The sequence below is a fragment of the Sphaerodactylus townsendi genome, linkage group LG01 (assembly GCF_021028975.2).
Source record: "Sphaerodactylus townsendi isolate TG3544 linkage group LG01, MPM_Stown_v2.3, whole genome shotgun sequence".
NCBI classification, from domain to species: Eukaryota; Metazoa; Chordata; class Lepidosauria; order Squamata; family Sphaerodactylidae; genus Sphaerodactylus; species Sphaerodactylus townsendi.
Genome location: NC_059425.1, coordinates 44,576,136 through 44,601,804, shown reverse-complemented (window position 1 = coordinate 44,601,804; position 25,669 = coordinate 44,576,136). Strand labels below are relative to the sequence as shown.

Genomic DNA, 25,669 nt, shown 5'->3' with positions numbered 1-25,669 from the left:
GACTGTAGATTCATAACCTAAAGGAGCGAGTGAGCATAGCTTGTACTTGCAGAAAAGATGTGAGACACTCTCTGGATTCGTTCCATCTGAGTGCTGGGCGCTTTTGAACACCTATATTTATTTTATTGTGGGCAGTATGACAGTGTTTCAGTAGAATTTTTCATCTTTCCAAAATAATCTTCCTTCATAAGGTTTTATATGTGGTACATGTACCCTTCACTTTCCTGATTTGGAGCTTCCAGTTTTGAAAGAGCTTGCAACTTTTTGGCTTGTAAGTCTGTGCTATTCTATTAATAGTCCTTTTGATTCACTGAATGCTTGTGCGTCAGCACAGTGTGTCCATTTCCTTTCTTAAGGCATTCAGGAATGATTATGTTGTTTTTTTTAGCTGTTGTCGTTTAGCTTTTAAAGTGGCTGTATTGGAGAGAGATTTATCACATAGACAGACATCCTGACTAACTGTATTTTTAACCCATCTCTTGGGGTATTTGAAATGATTTGTGGGAATAAAACCTTCACACACACAGCATCAAAATAAATGATTTTTAGTAAGTACTTTTACAGCTAAGTGAGAATGTTAGATGGTATTTATAAATACATTGTTTTAAGGCCACTGCAGAGGCAATAGCAGTAAATCACAGCTTTGGTTAAGGGATCATAAATATGCTGTGTGGCTGTGCAATTTTCATCAGCCCTTCCCTTGCCATGATGGGTTAGAGTAGCAGTTAATCGGGGTCAATTCTAGTGCATGCTTACTGAGCCATGATTAAGGTTGGGGAAAGAGTCTTATTTATTTTAGTATGTTTGAAATCCACCTTTCTTGCTGAAACTCAGAACAAGGTGAGAAGACAGGGAATGCAGTGCATAAGACCTGATGTAATAAATACTCCTTAGGAGGCTTATCTCTTCAAGTATCTTTCTACCTTGTTTAACAAGGATGTGACTGGGCTCTGCAAAGGAAGCTAAGAAATGCAAACTGAATCTAAGAAAAGTGAAAGAGCAGAAAGGCTTAAAGCCTAGCTGTGCCAGAAGCTGGCATCCTTTTCCTACTCCACATCTTGTTCACTCTGTAGGGTCACAGCTATGGGACTGTCGCTACTCAGGCATCTTGTCCATATTATGGGGGGTATCATGATAGCTGAATTCATCCCTACACAAGTCACCAAGTACCATAGATGTAATGGTGGAGATCCATCATTGCTTTAAGCATCTGCTGTTCAACTTGAGGACACCACAGCTGGTAGATGTTGTCAGTTGAAGTGAAAGTTAAAATGCTTGTGCGCATAAGTGCCATCAAATTGCTTCCAATTTATGGTGACCCCATGAATTATTGTCCTCCAAAAGATCTTATGGTCTTGCAAACATGCCATGGCTTCCTTTATTGAATCAATTCTGCTCAGGTTGTGTCTTCCTTTTTTCCTGCTGTCTTCAGTGTTCTTAGCATTATTGTCTTTACCAGTGACTCTTGTCTTCTTATGAAGTTCAGCTGTAATCCAGTTTTGCCATTTTTGCCATTAAACTTCAAAGTATTAGTGTTCCTTCCACTGATTTTCACATCACCTTTGTCAAAATCTAATCCAGATTTTCATATGACACGTTCTGCATATAAATTGAAGAGATAAGGAGACAATGCATTTTTGTTTTGCCAATTGTTACGCTGCAGCAGTGGCGTAGGAGGTTAAGAGCTCATGTATCTAATCTGGAGGAACCGGGTTTGATTCCCAGCTCTGCCGCCTGAGCTGTGGAGGCTTATCTGGGGAATTCAGATTAGCCTGTACACTCCCACACACGCCAGCTGGGTGACCTTGGGCTAGTCACAGCTTTTTGAAGCTCTCTCAGCCCCACCTACCTCACAGGGTGTTTGTTGTGAGCAGGGGAAGGGCAAGGAGATTGTAAGCCCCTTTGAGTCTCCTGCAGGAGAGAAAGGGGGGGATATAAATCCAAACTCCTCCTCCTCCTCCTCCTCTTCTTCTTCTTCTTCTTCTTCTTCTTCTTCTTCTTCTTCTTCTTCTTCTTCTTCTTCTTCTTCTTCTTCTTCTTCTTCTTCTTCTTCAAAATGCCCTCATCATTAAGTGTGTATACACAAAACCAGAACCGTTATTAGAGGAGAGAGTGATGGAAATCCAGTATATTATACCAGCTCTCCATATCTAGCCATCAAGCCTCTAATGATGCCACCTTCACTGTGCTTGCTGTTGTCTCATTCTTTGGAAACCTGCCACTTTTGGATATTTCTGTAACAACCTCATCCTGTGACCAAGAAATTCTTGAGAACTGCATATTTGAGGAACTCCCTGCTGATCTACCGTATTCCATCACGTAGCCTCATTGTGACTCTCACTATTGTACCATGTCCACAAAATAACCCCTTAGAATGGAATAGCTTTAAAGTTTAGCAACTTCTAGCCAAGGGCAGTTATACCAGTGGAGCAGTGCCTCCTACAGGATGATAGGGTGAACATGTGCATTGTTGTAAAACGAATGGTAGCCAGTCAGCTTCTCCACTCATTAGGAACTTGCTCCGTTCCCAATTTATTTACCTTTGTGTCAGTTTCTTACCTCCTTACACTTTTTACAGGTGTGAGGGAAATGTGGACAAGAGGCTGGTAGAGCACAGTAAGACCCACCTTCTCAGACAAGAGCTGCAATGGCCTGGTTGGTTCAGTTTCTTCTGGGTTAGCAGCCACATGGGACAGCTAGGCACTTCTATGGCATTTGGGTCACTGTACATTCTTCATGAAGAATTAAAGGTTGCCTTTGGATCAGCCACTGCAGTTTTGGATAGGTGGTTCCTGTTAGGATTCTTTGAAATCCTGTTTGTGGGATAACATGCTTGTGTAATGCACGTGCATCATGCTACACCACCCAGAAATATTCTGATTGTGATGTCTGCTGAATGTTATCCTTTGAGGAAAGAATGTTAAATTTTTTCATGGTAAATTTCTGTCCTTCTGGTAGACAAAATGGCACTCTGCTATCCCAATAAGTGTCTTTTGATGCAACCCTGGCTCACTTGTCTAATCAAAAGGGTAGGAAATTAGTTGAGTTCATGGTTTTTTTGAGCATATTTCTCATTCGTACCATGTTACGCTTTTCATACCCTCTTAACTGTGTTTAATCTAGATTGGAACCGTTCGAGGAACTATAGAAAGGTCCTATCATCTCAGGTTTATTACCCTGAATATGCAGTCCTGGAGGTGAATGCCCTCCTGTCTACAAAAATAACAAGCCATTGTTTTTTCCTGTTCCTTTATTAAAATTAAGGGTCTGTTACTTTCTTTTATGTAATTAAAATAACATATTAAAATATGCACTTTCCTATCCTAGATCCCAACTTCGTTCGAACATTTCTTACAACATACAGATCTTTTTGTAAACCTCAGGAATTATTGAGCCTCCTGATAGAAAGGTAAGAGGAACTTTCTGAAACACTGTTTTGGAATGTTCTTTCCTTCCACCAGGCAAGTTTTTGAACTTTTATGTAATCCTATTGAAGAAGGTTATTTTTCATGATAAAACTACATTTAAATTTTTGTTTGCAGTTTACAGTTTTGTTTACAGTTAGGTATGTAGAGGTATCCACTACTATAAAAAAATCAGAAAAGAATTCCATTTATTTTCTTGCCCTATGAGATAACAAATGTAATACCGTTCTCATGGGACAGAGCTACCAGGGGAAGCCTAGTTGTCTACAAAATGTGTGAAGCTATAAAGTAGAGATCAAGGAAAGAATTCACAGATGGCAGTGGATACAAATAGCAGGCTGGTTATGTATATCTTTCTAGTACATGGGTCTGCAACCTGTGACTCTCCAGACGTTCATGGACTACAAATCCCATCAGCCCCTGGCAGCATGGCCAATTGGCAGGGGCTGATTGGAATTGTAGTCCATGAACGTCTGGAGAGCCACAGGTTGCAGACCCCTGTTCTAGTAACATCAATTTGTTATCTTAAGCAGTTACATTGACTTATCTCAATCACCTTGATAGCATCCCCCTGATTTCTTGTTGAGAATGTTTCAATTTATTGGCACTCATCCATCCTCAAACTGCCTTCCGCATATTGGTGGCAACTCAGCCCAAATCTCCAGATGACGTCTACCAGTGACTTTATGTATGTGGTGAAAAACATGGGAGAAGAGATAGAACCTTGTGGAATCCCATAGGCTAGTGACCAAAGGATGGAGCCCCCAAGCACCACGCTCTAAAACCTGCCTTCGTGGTAGGACAGAAACCACCAGAGTCTCAACCCCAAAAGGCAGTCCAGAAGGATACCATGCTCTATGGTATTGGAAGCCACTGTCATATCCAGGAGAATTAGTAGGGCCTTGCTCCCCTGTTCATCTCCCAGCACAGGTGATCTACCAGGACAACTAAGGCTTCTTCAATCCTGAGGAGGCATGAACCCAAACTGAAATGGATCCAAACAATCCACTTCGTTCAGTAGTAATTAATAGCTTAAATAAGGAGTCTTCAACAGGTAACTTTTGAGTTATTAATAGTTTGCTGGCTACTACAAACTAGCTCATGGATCCCCTAGATACTCAACAGAATTGCTGCTCTATAGTATTTTTTTTCTATGCTGCTTAGCTGATATCTTTGTTTCTAGCGTTCTTCCTAATTCAAGTGCTGTTTCTCGAACAGACCAAAGCTTGGTAACATTCTGGATGGGGGAGTTGTTTAATTTTTTCACTACTCAGAAGCAGTTATTAAAGAAAAAAGTTGGTATCTCCTGGCTTAGACCAATTTCGCTTTCATAGTTCAGGAAAGTTTTTTCTCAGTAGTTAAAATTGTAGTTTTGTTTCACTTGTTTTTTTGGCTGCATATAGTTAACGACATGAGAAAACATCTAAATTTGACATTATCTCACCCTGTGTTAGATTTGAAATTCCAGAACCTGAACCAACAGAAGCAGACCGCATAGCCATGGAGAATGGAGATCAACCTCTAAGTGCTGAGCTAAAAAGATTTAGAAAGGAATATATACAACCTGTACAGCTGCGGTGAGTATTCTAAGCATGTCTGTATTCTCTTTCCAGGGGTGCTGCATATGCTTCATATTGCAAAATGTGATGGGCATAAGTTTTTAGTAACAGAATAACTAAGTATGCCAGCTTTTATAGTCACTGACTGGGATCTAAAAGGCTTTGCCTAGTATTCATATAGTTATTGAATCCCCTTTCTACTGCAGCTGATTATGTTTCCAAAAATCTTTTCCTGAAAATTACAAAACCCTCTACAGGGGCAATTTGTGAGCCATAAAGAGAAGAAAAGAAAAGAAAATTGACAGCTATGACTCCCTTTCCATATAAATGCAAGTTCCTACTTTTACTATATGAATCCTCATGCCCTCGGTTGTAGTAACAAAAATATCATGACAGCTGTTTTTAGAACTGGTTATTCACAGGTGAATTTAGGTAAAATTTTGTATCCTGTGAAGAAGGAAGTGTATGTCAGTTTCAGAGGAAACTAATAAAAATAATCTAGAGTCTCTGCACATTATGTGAATGAATCCCACTGGGTCATTTTCTCAGTGAGTAGTTCACATATTTCATAGCATTTTATTGGAACATCTTCCAGCTTTTACCATGTAAAGAATATAAATGCTGCAATCTCCATTATAGTTATGCTGTTCTTTTAAAGATATCCCTTTATCAAATTCAGCTTCACAGTCTTCTTGCACAGTTTTAATTCATGAGATGTGATGGATCAGATTCCAGAGATGTATAAAATTCACCTTTGAGAAAGATGCCTCTACCACTTTAGTGTGTCCAATATGTGTTAGCCACCTGGTAGAATGCTTGGGTATAAAATAGTGCACTGTGATTTTTACTTGTATGTATTCCTTTAGTCTAGGGACATTCAGAATAGCTTTTATTGGTTTTCTAACTTCTTCATATTTATCAGTTGAACTATTGTTTTGTCAAATGCAGTGTCTGATTCTGGGACATTCTTTTGTAAATCACACTGGAACATGAGCCTGATCCTATGCATGGTTACTGAGTTTAGTGAGATTTATGTGTGGAATTGCAGCACCATATTTATAACCACAGCCTCAAGTTGATCTTAAATTGAGGAAGGGGGCTAACTTGGCAGCACCACCTGGCCAGACTTGTAACTGCATATGCTTACTTCTGTCCCCATCTGCCTCAGGATAGATTGAGGGAGGGCCAGAAGTCCAGCAAATCAAAGTTGAATTTTAGGAAGGGTGCTTGCATCTTTCTGATACCTCCTGAGGGAATAGTGCAGTGTCATTTACTCTAGAAGCTAACCAGTTTTGCCATTATGGTAGGTGCTGCCAAAATATATATTTAATAATTCTTATTCTAGAAAGTTTATAATCTCTCTGTTAATGTTGTAGAGTATTAAATGTATGCCGACACTGGGTAGAGCATCACTTCTATGACTTTGAGAGAGATGTAGATCTTTTGCAACGATTGGAAGAGTTCATTGGCACTGTCAGAGGTATTTGATTACAGCAAATTTCTAATATTAGATCTATTACTTTGTTTCTTTTTTAGCCTTTTACAGTAAAATATCGATTTTTATTTAGGTTTGTTAATTGCCTTCTGTATCCAAAGGTACTCAAAGTACATATGGCATTAAAGAACAGTAAAACAATAAAAAAGCAACAGACAACCAGCACTGAATATAACGCACCCCAAGGGAATCTACAGACTAGTACATCAAACTTCCATATTGAAAATATCAGCAAAATATTATCTTCAGTTTAACTTAAAAGCACACATTATGTCTCAGGCATGTCAGTTTTACAGTTATGCAAAAATTGAAGTTGTTTAAAAATAGAATATGCCATCTAGCTTAAATACTAGGCATCTTAGTTGAAAATCTTGTGACATAGCATTTGTGTGTGTGTGTATTATATTGTGTATTGTATTATATCCCATCTCAAAATGAGTGTAATAGAGATGGAGACTGTACAAAAAAGCAACCAAAAGGATCTGAGGTTTGAAGTAACATGTATGTTAAAGGGAGCATTTTGACATATTGACACACATTTAGAGGTATCTATTTTCATATAAAACAACAAGTGACATTAAGAATATATTCATAGTAATAAAGGTTTAAATTGTAAAAGAGAGAATGCACAGAAAAATAAGAGATTGTAATAGTCTTATGAGGAGCAGCATAAGCTTAGAAGATATTCCTGAGTACATTTAGAGAAGTGCAAATATGCTGCCAAATGTTATCCTGTTAGTGATGCAAAAACAATAATTAGGTATACCATTCACTATGGTTCATTATACATGACACAAGGTTATCTATATATGACTGTTCTGAAGTAGTGTACATTAACAGACATCCTTGCAAATTATTTTACATAGGGATGATAGTGCATGAGCTAAAAATCGGAATTGAGGAACATTTTGGTAATATTAGAGAAAATAGAAATGGAACAGTGTTCTGTGTACAACATGGATATAGTTGAATCATCTGAGTAATGGACTATAGTACATCAGCTCCAGAAGCAGAAAAGGACTGAATCATAACATACTATCTGCTTCTTCTGTGACAACATATGTGTGTGTATGTATTTTAATGTTTGAAGTTGAGTGTTTGGATTCACTATGGAGCATTCCCAGACCCAGATCCCTAATATTTTGGTGATATATACAGACTTTAGATAGGTTTGCCTGGAATGCGATGCATATGATCTGTATTGTTAAGAGTTCAGCTATCCTGTTTTATCTGTAAGTTTTAAATTGGCATAAGGTCATGTAGAAGTAACAGCAGAGATCCTGTTTGTAGGTCAAATGAGGGGCAGGTGTCCTCAGAGATAAATGTATCTTGTAGGCTTGGCTGTTTTTCATTTTGTTTGAAGCTACTGCAGAATTTAGCTTTGTTCAGCAAGTTTGTGGAAGAGTTACATGAGCATATTTTTGAAATATTTTAGTCTTGAATTTTATAGAGGGCTTATTTTGCTAAGAACTTCCTTCATTTCATAAACTTTTAAAGAGTCCCGTAGAGAGTTAAAATGAACTAGTTTAAGCATTTGAACTAGTAGTTTATGATATATGAATATTTCGTTGTATGAAATGGTAAAATGTGCATTTTGTTTGCTTTTACCAATTTACCATGTTCCTGAAACATGTCAAGGGATAACAGTCTGTGCAGTTTTATGTGTTTCTGTTTCATTTTCTTATAGCTGGTTATGTTTCATTTTCTTATAGCTGGTTTTACCCACCCCCACATGCTTAAGCAGTCACCTTCATTAAAGAGAGACATAGGGGTTGGTGACTTTTAGCTTACAAAAATGGTGAACAAGCATGATAGAAGTTTATAAAATTATGAAAATTTGGAAAGTACTCCAAATGCCATTCAAAGAAATGAAGTAGTTTCTGGACAGCCAGAAAGGAGCATGATAAAGCCCACCAATTAAGATCTGCCTCATAAGTCCTATTCTCAGGCCTCCACCTTCTGAGGTAAAGTGGGTGGCAACCAGAGACTTGTTTTTTTTTTCAGAAGTGGCACCTTGCTTGTGGAATGCCCTTCTGTCCTTGAAGCTTGTGTGGCACCTACATTACTTTCTTTAAGACCCCAGTTCAAAACATTTCTGTTGAACCAGACTTTTAATTAAAAGGTTGATCTTCTAACACTATTTCAGTCCTAAAACTGACAGTTTAAGTCAGTGACCTATTTGTATGGCCTGTGTTTTTATGCTGGGCAGTGGCTTTTTAATTAATATTTTTTAATGTTTTTATTGTTTTAATTTTGTAAACTAACTGGGGTGGATTCCTAGGGAGGTGGCATAAAAACGTACTGAATAAATAGACTTACAGAATTTGCTAATACAGAATGGGATGGTGGCTAGTTGAGATGTCTTTGAATGAAAGAATTAGAAATTCATTGCGTCTAGGCCAGTGGTTCTCAACCTTCCTAATGCCGCGACCCTTTAATACAGTTCCTCATGTTGTGGTGACCCCCAACCCTAACATTTATCCATTTTACAGATGGAGACCACTGATGCAGAGAGTCTTAGGCGACCCCTCTAAAAGGGGCATTCGACCCCCCCAAAGGGGTCACGACCCACAGGTTGAGAACCACTGGTCTAGGCTAATTGATTACCAATTGCTGAGGGCAGTCAGCAGCTGGCAATCTCCATGAGCCCTTCGGGGGTAGGGCGGTTTATCAAATCTAATAAAATAATAAAATAATAAAATTAATGTCCTACTTGTACTTTTTCCAGATGCATCTGGCAAGCCCCTGTAGGCATGCACCTAACTGAACATGTGCAGCATTTAATACTGCACATGCTAACCTATCACACTCAATATTACTAATCACTTTTACAGTTAAATTTCATTATGCAAATGGATCCTAAATAATCTATTTCCTAAATGCATTTAATAAATGTTAAATTGTTTTCCTGTTTGTAGAATATCAATTATAATGTGCCCTTGTGCTGCTTCTTTCCTTCTCTCCATATTGCTCTATATAGTTTTACTATTCAAGTATTGGTTCTTCCCCATGTGATTGATTGTGGCTTTATGCTCCCCCCACCAAGCCCCTCTATTTTGTTTATTGTAAATCCTGATAATCCTAGAACTATGTCTTGTGCAAGTGGTGATACCTGTTTGGATACAATGACATATATTTTGCACAAAAGTATAGTGCAGATTTTTAAACAAGTACTACTATTAGCATAAAGGCAGTTATACTTACAGAAGTGGACTACAAGGTGCCAATCAGTCTGCTGACCAGATAAATCTATAGCTTTATGCAGTGTATAGGTTTTGTTTTTTGTTTCCATATGGAAATCTGACATGTTCCATTATTGGAACCTTTTTTGTGTCATGTATAGTGCTGGAATTGTTTTTCTTTTCCTTCCCAGGTAAAGCTATGAAGAAGTGGGTTGAATCAATCACTAAAATAATCCATAGAAAAAAACAAGCACAAGCTATTGGGCCAAGTCATAACATTACTTTTGAAAGCTCACCACCTACAATTGAATGGCATATAAGCAGGCCAGGACAAACGGAAACATTTGACCTGCTCACTTTACATCCAATAGAAATTGCTCGACAGCTCACTCTGCTTGAATCTGAACTTTACAGGTAAAACTACTATTCTTCTGTGCTTACATACGCTTTGGTAGATGAGCAGTCTCTTGTTTTGTTCTGGTCTCTTCTGCATAGTAATCTTACTGGCAAGATCATTTTTGTTATTTTGAGGGATAAAACTCCTCACTAAAGATATTTAAAAATGTGATTTGAATATTTAATAAGTCTGTTCTGTATTAGGCACAGATAATCAAAAGTTACTGTTTCTCTTAGACTGGGTCTTGTTGAGTATACACCATAAAGCAAGAGTGTTCAGTGCAAGAGTCTTTTTAAGAACCTTATGTACAACTGATATGTTGGTAACTGGAATCCTAAATTATTGGTCAAAAAGGCATTAATTTACAACAATTTGATATTAAATGTAGCCTGAATAAATAAATGTCATGTTATCCTTGCCTGTACATCTTTTGAATTCTATGTTCATTTCATAGAGCTGTCCAACCTTCAGAACTTGTTGGAAGTGTATGGACAAAAGAAGATAAAGAAATTAATTCTCCTAACCTTCTTAAGATGATACGACATACCACTAATCTCACATTATGGCTTGAGAAGTAAGTTGAATGCCTGGTGGGATTCAGTTATGTTCTTCATATTTTATTTACGTGATTCCTGATATTCAACTGAGCAAAAGATTGGAATTTCATACGCTGAAAAATGGCAGGAAGCACCTACTGTCAAAACTTTGTTGTTTGAACTCTGAGAATTGAAATCAGATATGTTCCTTAAGTTATCAGAACATTTTATTCCCTAGTTCTCATACTATATGCCGGGGGGAAAAAACCTGCTAGTTAGAAGAAATCAGTCTCCTGTACCCCATGTTTATTTTACATCCCCAAATCAAATACTTGAATGAAAATATTTGATTAGGAAAAGAAAAACAAACCAAGTATGACTTACACAGATTCAGAGCTTTGGATTGGATCCACCAGATGTTTCTGCAGAGAGAAGGGATTATCATAGAGAGAGCACAGTTTCCCTGCTTCCCTTCCCATAATACCCCTAAAACGTTGCTCTTGAGGAAAGAACATTCCTCTCCTGGAACAACATGGAAGCAGAGTCAGAGGTCTGCAGCAGGAAGGGTCACCTGCAGCACCTTCACTCCCAATATGTAAAAATCTTCCTTGGGATCCACGCTTTGTTGTGAAAATCATTTTATTGAAACAGTATTTATAAAATTTAAAGACAGTTAAATATGTACTTATCTATAGTTCCCTGGTTCATTTTTACTTCCTTTTTTATAAGTAGGGACAACAACTGCTATATTCCACGACTTGGGTATACAACCTGTTTTGTCTGTATATGTAAATAAGGTTGCCAGGAAAGGAGCCCATCAGTCTATATTCTCTTTCAGTACTTCAGGCAGGATTTCATCTAATCTTGGGGCTTTCCTACATTTAAGATGGTTTATACAAGATTCTATTTCCTGTGTTATGACAGGTGGCCTTTGATTTAGGCAGGCTAATTCTGGTTTTAAAATCTCCTGTTTATCACCTTCATCAACCCCCTGGAAAAAGATACCCATTTGTCAGGGGGAATACAGGTCCCAGACTGATGGGTTCATACAAATAAGAATTCATCTTTGGTCTTAATTGGACTTGCACAGCCAATCAAGTTAATTCCATAACTTGATTTTTATTACGATTATTGTATGGGGCTTCATTTCCCCCTTCAATTTACAAATCAATAAAACATACCTGTACTCACATCATTTCTAAATGTAACCACGCAATGAACATCAGTTACAACTTTGAAACTGCCAGTCTTGCCTAAGAACATACTGATAATGGTATCCATTTATTGTTGATTTTATAAAACATTGTGTCTAAAAAACTGGAAAATTTTCCACAGAAAAATAAAGCACTGGAATATTTTCTGCCCCACATTTTGAACAACTATTCGTACAACACAGTAAAATATTTTTAAATGCCCAAGTGCAACATGTCTCGAACTAATTTTTTACAAAGCATGTCAGCTTTCAGCCATTTGGGAAACATTGAAGAAAGAAATATGTTTCAAGAGTTCTTTGTTTGAATTATGGTACAAATAATCAAGTAAGACACTTTCTTTTTGTATACTTAGATGCATTGTAGAAACAGAGAACCTAGAGGAAAGAGTCATTGTAGTGAATCGGATAATTGAGATCTTGCAAGTTTTTCAAGAACTAAACAATTTTAATGGTGTGCTTGAGGTTGTTAGTGCTATCAACTCTGCTCCTATTTACAGATTGGATCATACATTTGAAGTAAGTCAAATTATGGATATGGTGATTACAAAGATTTAAGTTACTTGGTGTAGATAACTTTCTTTGGCAGTGTACAGCTTGGTTATGTTAGTACACTTAAACCATCCCTTGAAAAATTCAGTATGTTTGTTTTGCCCCATGTAGTGGGGACAAAGCTTCCAATGACTTCTTGTACTCAGATTAACATAATTATTTGTGTATATTGTTATAACTGGCAGACTGTACATTTTTCTCTTGTCACTGAGCCTGTCTTCTGCTGTGAATGCCTATTGTTAAAGAAACCCTGACCTGTTTCTTTTTGTGAAAAATTAAGGCTGAAATGGCTCAAGGGGCAAGTGATTATTCAGACAATATAAATTTTCTGCATAGAGAGAACTTCACTGTTGAGGACTGAAATGAACTTTCAGGCATTGTGTCTGGCACTGGTAGCTAATCAGAAGTTGTAGTAATAAGAGACCAAGTTTTTTCCTGTGGCATCACACAGAAATTCAGAGCATCTCTAAAGTATGCTGCAATGTCAAAAACTAATTTCTCACAGAGCACCTTTGTAGTGCCATACAATATGGTTAAATCACAGGGTTATAAACTGGAAGGGGAATTGTCTTGACCTTGCATTTTACTTAAGATCTTCTTTGAATGATTTCAAAGTATAACATGACTCCAAAGATGATCCTCCTCTTCCAAGCTTATGAGGAGTGTCTCAGAAGTGCTGGGTAATAAAGACAAGATCAGCCCTTTTTGCAGAAGCAGAATACAGATACACACATATATTCTGATTATGGGAAAGTAACTCTCCCAATGGAATTATTTGTAGAACATTTGTAATATAGCTTCTTCAAAAGTCTGTGTGCTGAGAACATGGATTACAGACTGACTACCGAATATACTCGTGTATATTCAAGTTTTTGAGCACAATTTTTGTGCTGAAAAAGCCCCCCCCCTCAACTTATACGCGAGTCAAGTGTGTTTTAAAAAATATTTTAGGGTTTTTATTTTGTCGGCCGCCAGGCGGCACAGTTTTTAGGCTAGCGGCACCAAATTTCAGGGATTTTTCAAGAGACTCTCCTGATGATACCACCCAAGTTTGGTTCAGGGGGTTCAAAGTTATGGACCCCCAAAGAGGGTGCCCCCATCCCCCATTGTTTCCAATGGGAGCTAATAGTAGATTGGGCTACATTTTGAGGGTCCATAACTTGGACCCTTGAACCAAACTTCACCAAACCTGGGTGGTATCATCAGGATAATCTCTTGCTGATTCCAGCCAGGTTTGGTGATGTTTGGTGTAGGAGGTCCAAAGTTATGGATCCCCAAAGTGGGTGCCCCCATATTTTCCAATGGGAGCTAATAGTAGATTGGGCTACATTTTGAGGGTCCATAACTTATTTATTGGATTTATAGGCCGCTGATTGAGCTAAGGTTTTTGTATTTTTAAAGTTATTGTTGAGACCATATTGTTTTTGTTGACCCTCTTTTCCACTTACAGAGCTAGTTTACTGTTTTTCTTTGAAATAAATATTTAAAAAATTAACCTACTGATGCCTCAATTAATGTAATTTTATTGGTATCTATTTTTATTTTTGAAATTTACCAGTAGCTGCTGCATTTCCCACCCTCAACTTATACGCGTCGATAAGTTTTCCCAGTTTTTTGTGGTAAAATTAGGTGCCTCGACTTATATGCAGGTTGACTTATACACGAGTATATACGGTATATAAAAATGGGTGATGATGCCCATATGTTGCAGAATTAGAAATTCTAAAAGGGGCAGATAGAAAAGCTACTTGTGATCATATAGTCCCAAATAAAGATGACCATCTTCCCTGTCACGGGTGTTCTTCTCTCTGTCCTTATTCATACATTTATCATGTTAAGTGGTGACTTCTAGAGGAAGAATGCACTGCAGTGTTGATTCAGTGGATCTAATAATTTAACAAGGGTTCTTTACAATGGTCATTTTTTTCTTTTTCCATTTTCTGACTTGTGCTTCAATAGAAGCCAAATTCTAGAAGGACAGCCAACATTAATCTTCCTCAACAAAAAGTTGTATGCCTTAATAAACTTGCAAGTGTATGTGGCACAAGCTTCTCTGGGACAGAAGGTGCATAAGGACAAGTAGATTCAATGTTCCTAGATTATCATATAGTAATGATAATGTCTGTCTCGAGCAAAATCTTTCAAGCCTATATGGAAAAAGATCTAACAAGCTAGTCCTAAACTTGTTCAATCAATTGTGATCCCCGCTGAATTAAGCAGCAGTTGATCTGTAGTCAGTTTATTTAGGATTTGTGCATTTATTTCTGCTGTCATTTTGTTTTGATAGAGAATAAAGCTCAGTGTGAGAATTTTCAAAACCCATCAAAAGGGGTAGCTCAAGCGATAGAATTTATGTGCTGTGGTTTGATACTGACGCAGAATCCATCCTTTACTTGCTTTATCTTCAGCAAATCCCAAGCCGCCAGAAGAAGATTTTAGAAGAAGCCCATGAACTGAGTGAAGATCATCATAAAAAATACTTGGCAAAACTCAGGTCTATTAACCCTCCATGTGTGCCTTTCTTTGGTATGTTGGCTTTATAAAAATAGTCACAGATAGTAACATTCAAAGAAAGCAACAAGATCATTCAGTAAAATTACTATTATTTTTCATTTGTTATAAAAGCCAGAGACATTAAAATAATGTCTCAGGAAAAACTTTTCCCCTCTTCTGTACTGCTCACTTTTGAAAAGAAACCTTGATGTTTTGCAGTGTACTCAGATTTTTGTTTGTTAAAAAAATCAGTGTTTAGCTTATTTGGAAATGTATGTTTATGATTTCCTTGTCAATGTGTAAAAAGTGTTTGTCGCTAATATCAGCCTTGTAATTAAATCCAGTTGAGTTACTACCTCCCATTTTGTACTGATTAGCTTTCCATGACAAAATTGGTATCCCAAAAAGATTAAGTTCTGTAAAACTACTCCTCCTGGTTGCATGAAAATAATTCTTGCTCATCACAGGTGACAGAGCAAGTGGTCATTATGTAAACATATTCTATATAGTTTCTTGTATAAATTGCCAGAATATATATTTCAGCTTTTCCAGTATCTGCCTAGCTCAAATCTAGCTTGACAGTTGGACATTGAAACACTAAAACTGATTTATTTCATGCATTTGTTAGGAATTTATTTAACCAACATCTTGAAAACAGAAGAAGGCAATCCTGAATTTCTAAAACGCCATGGGAAAGAGCTCATCAATTTCAGCAAGCGGAGGAAAGTGGCTGAGATAACAGGGGAAATCCAACAGTACCAAAATCAACCATACTGCCTAAGAGTAGAATCTGACATCAGGGTAAGAAAGAGGTTTTATTTTTAATCTTTCAGGATCAACTTCCTTGTTCATTTTTATTTTTATTCCCCCATCCCCTCCGTACTTTCTGCCATAAGCATAGGGTGGTGTTCATGGTTTCCTTTTCTCATTTTGTCCTCACAATAACCCTACATGGTTACCTTGGATGAGAGAGTGATTGGACCATGGTCACCTCATGAAGCTTCATGTAAGAGTTGGGATCTAAACTGTTTCTTCAGGCACTCTAAGGTCCCTTCCACACATGCAGAATAATGCACTTTCAATCCACTTTCACAATTGTTTGCAAATGGATTTTGCTAATTCACATAGTAAAATCCAGCTGCAAAGTGGATTGAAAGTGCATTATCCTGCATGTGCGGAAGGGGGCATTGTGCTATATCACACCAGCCCTGCCATTCAGAAATCAATGCTTGGAATCACCCACTCAGGTTGTCTTCCTGCCAATCAAAAGAGAATGTATCTGTTTTCAGCAGAGTTGTTGACTCGAGTATTTAGTATTTATAGCAATTCCTGTCTATAGTCTTGTCACTTTCTAGAGAACAGCTTCTTTTGAATAGCTTCCTTATCAGTTGTGTATTGATGTAATATTTCTATTTTAATAGTACTCTTTTAGACCAGAGATATCTAACAAGTGACTCCTGAGGTACTTTTGGGGGGGCTGCAGCAGCTTATTTGACTTCTCCCCTGAGCTAGAGGACATCTTGTGGGGTGGTTCCCATTGTCCCTTCAGTGAGGCAGGAAATTAAATTTCTTCCTCTTCCTGTGGAGAGGAACTGCCCCCCTTTGCTCCAGTTTAATTTCCTGCCTCCCCAATGGGACGATGGGAACCACCCCACAAGATGTCCTCGTTACGCTCAGAGGAAAAGGACCCTTCACAGGTAAGTACCAATGGTCGTTTTGAAGACTCAGGAAAATATTAGAAAAAGGTCTACCCTAGACTGTTCTTATTGTTTAAACTTTTATTCCATAGGGTTTTGGGGTTTTTTTGCTGCTTGGTTGATAGCCTCATTTCTGATGGTCTTCCTAGTCTGGTTCTAGGACAGAAGAAAACTTGATAACATGTGAAGAAAGAAAAGTGTAAGGAATTCCATAGAGCAGAAATAAAAAGGCTTTTTGGGTGAAAGACCGTTTATTCAGACATCGTAGAAAGCTCACCGCATTACCACGCCTTGCATTGACAGGGAATGAAGAAGTCTCCTCGCCAGAACCACACAAGGTTATAACCTTCTCCGTCTCCATCCCCCTCCCGGTTTCCCCAAAGTCCCACATTCTCATGGGAACGGCGTTCTCATCTCTTTTCTGTGAGTTAAGGCCTATACCAGAGGAAATGCTCCCGGTTCTGGCCCATCGCCCGAGTCCTGGAATTCAAGTCATAGGCCACAGCGGCTGCGCTGAGAATCAACACCATTACAGAAACCTTTACACTCCTGCCTCCTTAAGAAAAACTTCTCCCCTGGTTTGTGCGGAAAGGTGCGATGGAAAGCTTAGAAATAAGGGAGGGGGCGTCAATATTTTCTGAATACACCCATTGATTATAACCAGAGGAATACCCCCACCCAAGAAAACCAAGTATTGCCAGCGATTGCGATTAAAAGAAAAGCGAGAGTCCAGGATGGCGTCAATTTCATAATGCTTGTGGCCATCAATTGCCATAGTCGTAGCGAGGTATTCTCCGGAGGGAGTGCGTGCCGAGGCATCGGAAGCGGGAGCCTCCTTGAGCAGGCAAGCTGGAATGAAAGACAGGATGGATATTACTTAAAGAATTAGAGCAAATCTAACCCGGGCAGTAACATCATTAATCACTTTACAGTAATTCTAAAAGGTCCCACGAACTTTTGCCCAGTTTGAGAATTTATGTATATGCCTCCTGAGGTTTTTAGTGAACGGGCAAATTAGACCCAAAGCCCCCAACACGCCAGAAGGAAAGTCAGAGCGATGTTTATCCGCCTGGAACTTTTGGGAGAATCTTTAGCTTGTTGCAAGGCAGTCTGAACCGCTTTTCCACCCCTCAGCCATGAGGATGAAATCCCACTGCTGCCGGAATTCTGGAGGATGCAGCGCCTCCGCGGGTAGTTGGGGCAAGTAATGGCGGGGAAGGGCGGACCCGGATACAATTTCGAAGGGGTTTTTTTGGCGTACTGCTATGAACGGCATTGTTGTGTGGGCATATTCTGCAAAGCGGAATTAAATCGCTAATTCGAGTTGTCTTTGGTGATAGTTGGTGCTTAACAAGCGTAAATACTGTTCGAGAGTTCTGGTTCGTTCTCTCCGACTCACCGTCCACTTTGAACGTGGTAGGGGGCGGCAACGCCCGAGTGGCCCCCAACAAGCCCAGGAAAGCTTTCCAAAATTTTGGGAAATGAATTGAGGGCAGCGGTCGGACACCACCTTGAGGGGAGGAGTGTAGAGCGATATATATGTTGAATGAAAAGTCGCACTTCGAATTTAGGAAGCCGGGAGAGGAATGAATGGAAGGTGCAGGGGATGCAAAATGGGCTTGTTTAGGAGAATGGAGGTCCACCACCACCCACCAAGACTGTGTTTCCCCTGGCTCTCTGGTAAATCCGTAATAAAATCCCATTAGAGATAACTTCCCAGGGACGGGGAGGCAGCAGGGAGAGAGTTTTAACCAGTCCATGGGAGCTTTCCCGGAGAATAAGGGATTTGCAGCCTCCGCTAGACAAACAGAGCACCCCTTGATATAAGTCTCTGGTAATGTCTTTGCGCATGGCGCGCCACCAGAACTGACGGCGGGCTAAATGCACGGTGTCTTGAGAAAACCAAAATGTCCAGCCGGCGGAGGGCATCATGACGAGTGCTTTGAGAACCTGCTTACGAAGGGGAGGCACGTACCAACATTCCCCTGCAGCTTCCAAACACCCATTTACCAAAGCGCCAGCTGGGAGTTCGCTCTTCCTCCGCCGGCTTTATCGCTTGAAGACCGCCTCCTCAAGTTCTCGCATGGGAAGGGGAGACCGGAAGGCTGAGGAACGCAGGCGATGGAGGGAGGAAGCGGCTGTCTGAGATCGAGTGACTGCCAGCCCAGGTTGGGAGGGGAGAGAACAGTGCGGCCCGTAAGGATGTCTCGCATTAAAAGCAGCTCCACCCCCCCCTCGGGGAAAGTAGCGATAGCCCAGCATCCAGCCAGTTTATTGGTTTTTTCGGGGAAAAAATGAACAGTGAAAGAAAAGCGAGGAAAAGAAATCGGCCCAGCGTGAAGTTGTTTTGCGAACATTTTGAGAGGGGTGGAGAGGGCGTAAAAGTTCTTGTGATCGATAGCCTCAAAACCTGGAAGGGGTGTTTAGCCCCCTCAAGCCGAAGTGACGCCAAGTGGAAAGTGCTACCTTGATGGCAGCCCAGTCTCTTTATCCCCTACGGTCCAGTTGAGTTCTGAGTCGGAGAATTTTTTCGATAAATAAGCACACAGGAACAAAGTGCCTCCATCATCTTTATTTTCTCTGCAACAGGGCTGCGCCAAGGCCGCCTTGTCCGAAGCATCCACGTGAAGCCACCTTAAAAGGAAGATCTGGAGTGGGGTGTTTTAAGACGAGGCTCGGTAGTGAAAGCTGATTTCAAAAAAAGCTGGAAGGCTGTTTTGACATTCCTGAGACCAAGGGAGGGGAGCCCCGGAGCTTGGCAGCCTGTAGAATCTTTACCCTTAGTGCGTAAAAGGTCTGTGAGTGGAAGGGCTAGTTCAGCAAATTGGGGTATAAAATCCACGATAAAAAATTAGCAAACCCTAGGGAAGGATTGGAGCTCTTTTCCAGTTGGTGGGGGGCGAAAGGCCATTGGAGGACCGCTTCAATCTTTGCAGGATCCATTTTTAAACCCTCCGGATGAGATCCTGTAGCCTAAATAGTCTATGGAGGATTGATGAAAACAGCACTTAGACAGTTTTGCGAAGAAGGAGTTGTTGAGTAAGCGTTGCAATACTTCCCAGAACCAAAGCCTCATGCTTCCTCTATGGTTTGTGAATAAATTAAAAGCGTCGTCTAGAGAGTACAACAACTACTCTCCTTTATATAGTAAGTCATGCACCAAAACTTCATTGATGAGGGCCATGAATGCGCCGGGTGCCCCGGCTAACCCCGAATGGCATAATTAAGTATTCATACTGTCCACAAATTTAGTATTAAATGCTGTCAAATGTTAAGTAGCCTTCTGCAATGCCTGACTCTGTAGTATGCTTCTCTCAAATCCAACTTGGTAAAATTAGGTCCTTTTGCCCGAAATGCATCTAAGAGGTCCTTTGATTAAGGGGCAAAGGGTATTTATTGGACATGGAAACAAAGCATTTAATCCTCGAGCTAATCAGTACAAAGTCTTAAAGACCTGTCCTTTTTCTTTACAAATAGGACAGGAGGCGGCGCGGCGATATGTTTGGTAGCGCCTTCATTATATGAACTGCCATGAGCAACAGCGTTTTTTTTATCTAAGAAGGCACGGAGTTCCCTTCTCTTCAGTTGGGGGGCTCACACGATAGATTCTACCCTTGGGTAGTTGAGCCCCGGGCTGTAATATGATTTTGCAGTCAGTGTCCCTATGGGGGGGGGGGGGCAATTGGTCACATTCCTGTTCTTGAAACACTCTGGCTAGAGTCCCTGGTAAGCTGGTGGGATGCCTGTGGGGAGATTGAAAGTCATTGGGATGTGCACAGCCCGAAGAAACTGTTCAGGGTTCATGTCATTGGATGGTGGGTTTTCCCCCCAATTCATATGCTTTCTCCCACAGGGGATCAGTGGGAACTCTAGGATCCGTTCTTTCCAAATAATATTTGGTTCATGTAACAATAACCATGGCATAGCCCAGGACAATGGAATGTTTGGCCACTGGGGCAAGTTATGAAACTAATCTTCTCCCAATGGTCAGCGCAACGAAGAAGAACAGGTTGCGTTTTGAATCGAGCAGACCCTCGGCTCCGAGTGGGCTGCCGTCCATTTGTGTGAATGGGATGGGCTTTGCTAGGGGGACTCGGTCTAAACTGAGCTCTTCAGCCACTTGGGGCCGCATTAAGCAATGGGAGCAGCCAGAATCTACAAGGGCTGAGGCTAGAATACGTGTATGCTTAGCAGGGTTGGCCAGAACCGCTTGAACAGTAATGGGGGCGCTGCCTTCACTCACCGCATCTGGAGTAGGACCGCATCCATGGGTGCTGATGAGAGGCAAACCGCCACTTCCCCTCCTCGGGATGCACCCGGTAACAGCTTTAGAGCGAGCCGTTGGAGGAGGACCGGATTCGGTGGTGGCTTGGCAGAGGGGGTGCGATGGGGTGGAGCGGCGGACCTCTGTTTTCGGGCAGTTGGCAGCCAGATGGCCTGGTCCCCATAATAAAGGCACAATCCCAAAGCGTCGGCCAGTTCCGGAGGTGGTTTCAGTAGAGGCGGCTGGGCTTGGCTGCGAGTGCGCCAGAGGTGGTCGTAGTAGCGGGTTTCGGTGGGCGCCTTGGAGCGGCGTAATCCAATCGAACCGCTACTTGCGATCCCAATTCGATCCATTCAGCGATAGTGCGCGGGATCTGAATCGAGAAACACCGTTTCAGTTTGATGTCGATGGCATCAGAGAAGTATTCACATTTCATCGCGTTCAGGCCACTCAGGAGGAAGTCGAGCAGCAGCGCCGCGAATTCCGCGAGCAGAATTGGCAAAAGAGCGGTTGCCCTGCTGAATAGATTTTATGAATGCGGATGGCTTCTTTTTCAGCGACCGTGTCTTGGAAGCGAGCCCGTAAGGCTTGAAGAAATGCAGCCACTGTGCGAGTATCATCCGCCTGCAGTTCAAACAGAGTCACAAACCAGTCAGCAGCCACTCCATCCAGGACAGAACCCATGTCCCTTATTTTTTCACGTTCAGATCGATATAAGTCATCATACTCTTCCATATCGCATCGAGTTGCAGGATGAAGTAGGGGAGTTTAGAAGCGGTCCCATCCCGAAGCGGGCAGGAATCGGGGGCCTGTAGTATCCTCTTTCCGCGGCCCTTGGAGGCCGCTGGGGCGCGATTGCGCAGGTTGAGGCGGTGGAGCAGGAAGAGCAGGAATCGGTGGAGGCATCGGGGCCTGGCGCCGCTGGTCCCCGTTGAAGAGCAGGACAGGGAGGCGGCAGGAAGGGCGAGTAGCAGGACCTAGAAGCGTCGCCCCGATAGGGGCCGGGCAGTGGTGGCCGGTAAACCGGGTAATGGTGTAGGCACCAACTCGGGTCATCCTGTCCCGCTGCTTCTTCAGCTCCTGTTCCAAGGCAGCTAACTCCCTCTCTTTGCGAGTCAAGGCATCTTGATGCGCATGCAAAGCTGCCTTCTCTCGCTCCAGTTTGTCAAGTTCGTCTCGTTGAATAGCTGCCGTCAATTCACGTTGCGTCGGATGGCCTTAATGCCTTCGCGTTGACGTTCCAGGTCCATTTTAGAGTGTTCTAGGACCTTATCATGGATCGATAAATCCTGCATATATTGCCGATTGCAGCGTCTTTGGCTTTCGGTCCAGTTCACGTTGGACGTCCTTTCGCTGTTGTTCACCGACTCTTTCCAGGTTTTCAATCTTTTTGCAGCTGTTCTCGTTCCTCCTCCCATAGCTGGCGTTCACGGGCCCATGCCTCTTGGGCATCCACTTAGTCGAACCCACTTCCTCATCCCAGCTTTCTTTGGGCGGGAGGGGGAATAAATCGGATGGGGGTTCAGGCTCTCCTCGGATTCCCCTTCATCGGAGGGCAACTCCTGCAGTCCACCGACGGCTCCACGGGGCGCCTCTTGTGCATCAGTTACCCTTAGTCCGGGATCTGGAGGGCCCGATTGGGTGCCGGCACAGAACCCCCTCCCAATCATCGATCCCGATCTCGACAAAGTCCCGGTGTCAACTGCGGTTTTGGGACGGGCCCCGGTGCTATGCCACTGTGGATTCTTGGGAGCATCATCAAAATACAAGTCCAGGAATCGTTCTATTGATTCCTGGGTTGCCGCGTGGAAAGTGGTCAGACCCATCTCCTCCGTGACAGGCTGCATCTGAGGTTTGTAATCCACACGAAAACGAGTAGAGATCCGATCCACAGGCGCACGATCCATAGACAGCGCCCCAAACGACTCATGCAAATCCACATGATCGTTTCCGCGTCCCTCATCCCAACGAAGTAAGGGAAGACCCGTGTTGAGACGAGGACGGGAGAGAGTCACCAGCGAGACCCGTTCCCCCGCTGGTTCCTCCAAATCCAGAAGGGAAGGCTTGGAACCCTCTATGGGGGCTACCGTGCCTTCCACAGTTTCAGGAATATTCAACCTCTGCATGCCGGAACACCAGAGATCCACTGTTATTTGAAAAGAAGATGAAGTGGATTCCTGTCACAATGTAAGGAATTCCATAGAGCAGAAATAAAAAGGCTTTTTGGGTGAAAGACCGTTTATTCAGACATCGTAGAAAGCTCACGTACATGCCGTGACAGGAATGAAGTCTCCCGCCAGAACCACAGGTTATAACCTTCTCCGTCCCATCCCCCTCCCGGTTTCCCCAGTCCCATTCTCATGGGAACGGCGTTCTCATCTCTTTCTGTGAGATAAGGCCTCTACCAGAGTAATTGCTGCCAATTCTGGCCCATCGCCCGAGTCCTGGAATTCAGTCAAGGCCACGCGGCTGCGCTGAGAATCAACACCATTGAAACCTTTACAAAAAGACTGTTCTCATTAAATAAAAGACTGTTCTGAATAGCCCTGTGTATCTTCTCATTCATTGGGTCAAAGCTGCCTTCAGTTTACAGTTGTTATTATAAAATATCCTGTTGCTTGTTGACCTGAAGGAAGAATCTTGTACTGACATTCTTTTGTACAGGACACATATATTTGTTGGAACCCTGAATAGTTGGTATGTATAATATTTTAAGTACTAGTGTGTGTCTGCTGTACTAGGTTTCTTTGGATCACTTAAGGATGCTGCCTTGCTGCTCAACAGTTTGCACTATTGACTTCAAGATCAGTTTGTTAATTGTTCTGTATATTTTGGTTGCAGAGGTTTTTTGAAAATCTGAATCCAATGGGAAATATTGTGGAAAAAGAGTTTTCAGATTATCTATTCAACAAGTCCTTGGAAATAGAGCCACGCAATGTAAAGCCACCTCCAAGATTTGTGAGTATTCAAATGAATAATGTATTCTTAAAAAGAGTTTGCTATAAATTACCATATATACTCAAGTATAAGTCGACTTTTCCAGCACATTTTTAATGCTGAAAAAGCCCCCCTCGGCTTATACTCGAGTATATACAGTAATTCCAAAATGGCCACTGGAGCTGTGGCACACCGAGAAAGGAGATCACATCAGCTGTGGCAGAAGCATTTTGCCTGCATCCAACTTTGAGTATTAAATTCACCATTCCCTTTTGTTTTTTTATGTAAAGCTAGGCTTGTAAATCCTCCAGCTTTGATAAAGCCACAGTCTTTGCAATTAGAGTTGCTCCATTGGCTCTGAATGCCAATGTGTTAGGTATTACTCTGAGCCCTTGAAATTTGTGTTCTGACAGGCATGGCATCCTCTTGGAGAGAGATTCCACTGCAGTTGTAGCGTTTAAAGACTGCAAAATGCAAGTCAAGATTTGTTACTAGTAAATCAGGTCAAGCTGAGTTTTTGTGCAAATGCCTCTCTGTAAAGCAGTACAAATTAAAGCTGAAAAGAGAGGGTCTTACAGTTCTAAGGAAATACCCTCTGTACTATTTAGCAAGTGTGGTAGGAGACAAAGAGACACTGTAGATCTTCCTAATGGCTAAATCTTACCTTTGAATAAAATATGCCCCTGAACATGCAAAGATAAAAGCGTACACTGTCCACAAGGTGGTGCTAGCAAACAGTATCTGCTTCCTTTAAAAACTGCCTTGCTTAATGACATTTTTAAAATTCTAGTGAGCCATTTTTGAGGGAGACCTTGTGGTTACTCACAGTCTTTGGCATGAAGCAGCCAGGCAGTCTCGCTTCTTGCCTTCATCCTGTTCGTCCTCTGATCATGAAAATGGCTTTTAGTCAACTTTTCTTACAACCAGTGAGATACCTTCATGAATTTTATTGGTATCTATTTTATTTTTGAAATTTACCAGTAGCTGCTGCATTTCCCACCCTAGACTTATACTCGAGTCAATAAGTTTCCCAGTTTTTTGTGGTAAAATTAGGTGCCTCGACTTATATTCGGGTCGACTTGTACTCTAATATATATGGTATTCTTCTTTCAGATTCAGTTGTGGAGTGGCAAAAACTTGATTTTGTTTAACGAAAGTTACCTTATAGGGAAAATGTTCAGACTAAGTAATATATCAATTTTTCCTTGCAGCCAAAAAAATACAACTATCCCCTCAAATCTCCGGGTGTTCGTCCTTCAAGTCAAAGGCCAGGCACAATGAGACACCCGACACCTCTGCAACAAGAGCCAAGAAAAATCAGTTATAGTCGTGTTCCGGAGAGTGAAACTGAGAGTGCCGCTTCTGCACCAAACTCTCCACGAACGCCGCTCACCCCACCCCCTCCTCCATCTTCTACTTCCAGCACTACTGATGTCTGCAGTGTATTTGATTCTGATCCCTCAACCCCTTTTCATTCAAGTAGGTGCTAAAGTTAGGACTTGTTCCTGCCCGTTTAATGATTTAACTTGTGACACTTGTGTTGTCTGTTTTCTGATGGTGTCAAAAGCCGAGTAGTGAGTCAGTTTAGTTGTTGGCTAAGCTTGATTCAGTTCTTGATTTAGAAAGAAAGGTGAAGATGTGAGCCTGACTTCGTCTTTCTGTGTAGCAGCACGTTAAGATAATTAAGGTAATTAATTTCACTGTCCATTTGCCAAAATGGGCCACACCAAAGCTAGAAACAAAAGTTGTTTCCATTAATAGCCAAATTTACAGATAATTTCCTTTACTGATTTCATTCTTACTCATAGTATTCCATTTCAGTTTCTGTTTGCATTAATGGCTACCTGTTTGCACAATTACAGGAATAAAACAGTAGTACTTATTTTTCATCAAAGTCATTTGTATAAGAAAGTAGTCTCCTC

The 25,669-nt window shown here is 41.3% G+C and overlaps 1 protein-coding gene across 2 annotated transcripts in view; it reads left to right on the top strand.

Moving 5' to 3' along the window:
- Positions 1–25,669, top strand: part of SOS1 (SOS Ras/Rac guanine nucleotide exchange factor 1) — a 59,900-nt gene that overhangs the window by 30,121 nt on the left and 4,110 nt on the right. For both annotated transcript variants that reach the window (XM_048481847.1, XM_048481855.1), the window contains 10 exons: positions 3,328–3,409; positions 4,880–5,002; positions 6,361–6,464; positions 9,853–10,075; positions 10,513–10,632; positions 12,161–12,323; positions 14,765–14,882; positions 15,478–15,650; positions 23,652–23,768; positions 24,959–25,226. In XM_048481847.1, the coding sequence (XP_048337804.1) occupies positions 3,328–3,409; positions 4,880–5,002; positions 6,361–6,464; positions 9,853–10,075; positions 10,513–10,632; positions 12,161–12,323; positions 14,765–14,882; positions 15,478–15,650; positions 23,652–23,768; positions 24,959–25,226 (1,491 nt within the window). The remainder of the gene's footprint in view (positions 1–3,327; positions 3,410–4,879; positions 5,003–6,360; positions 6,465–9,852; positions 10,076–10,512; positions 10,633–12,160; positions 12,324–14,764; positions 14,883–15,477; positions 15,651–23,651; positions 23,769–24,958; positions 25,227–25,669) is intronic.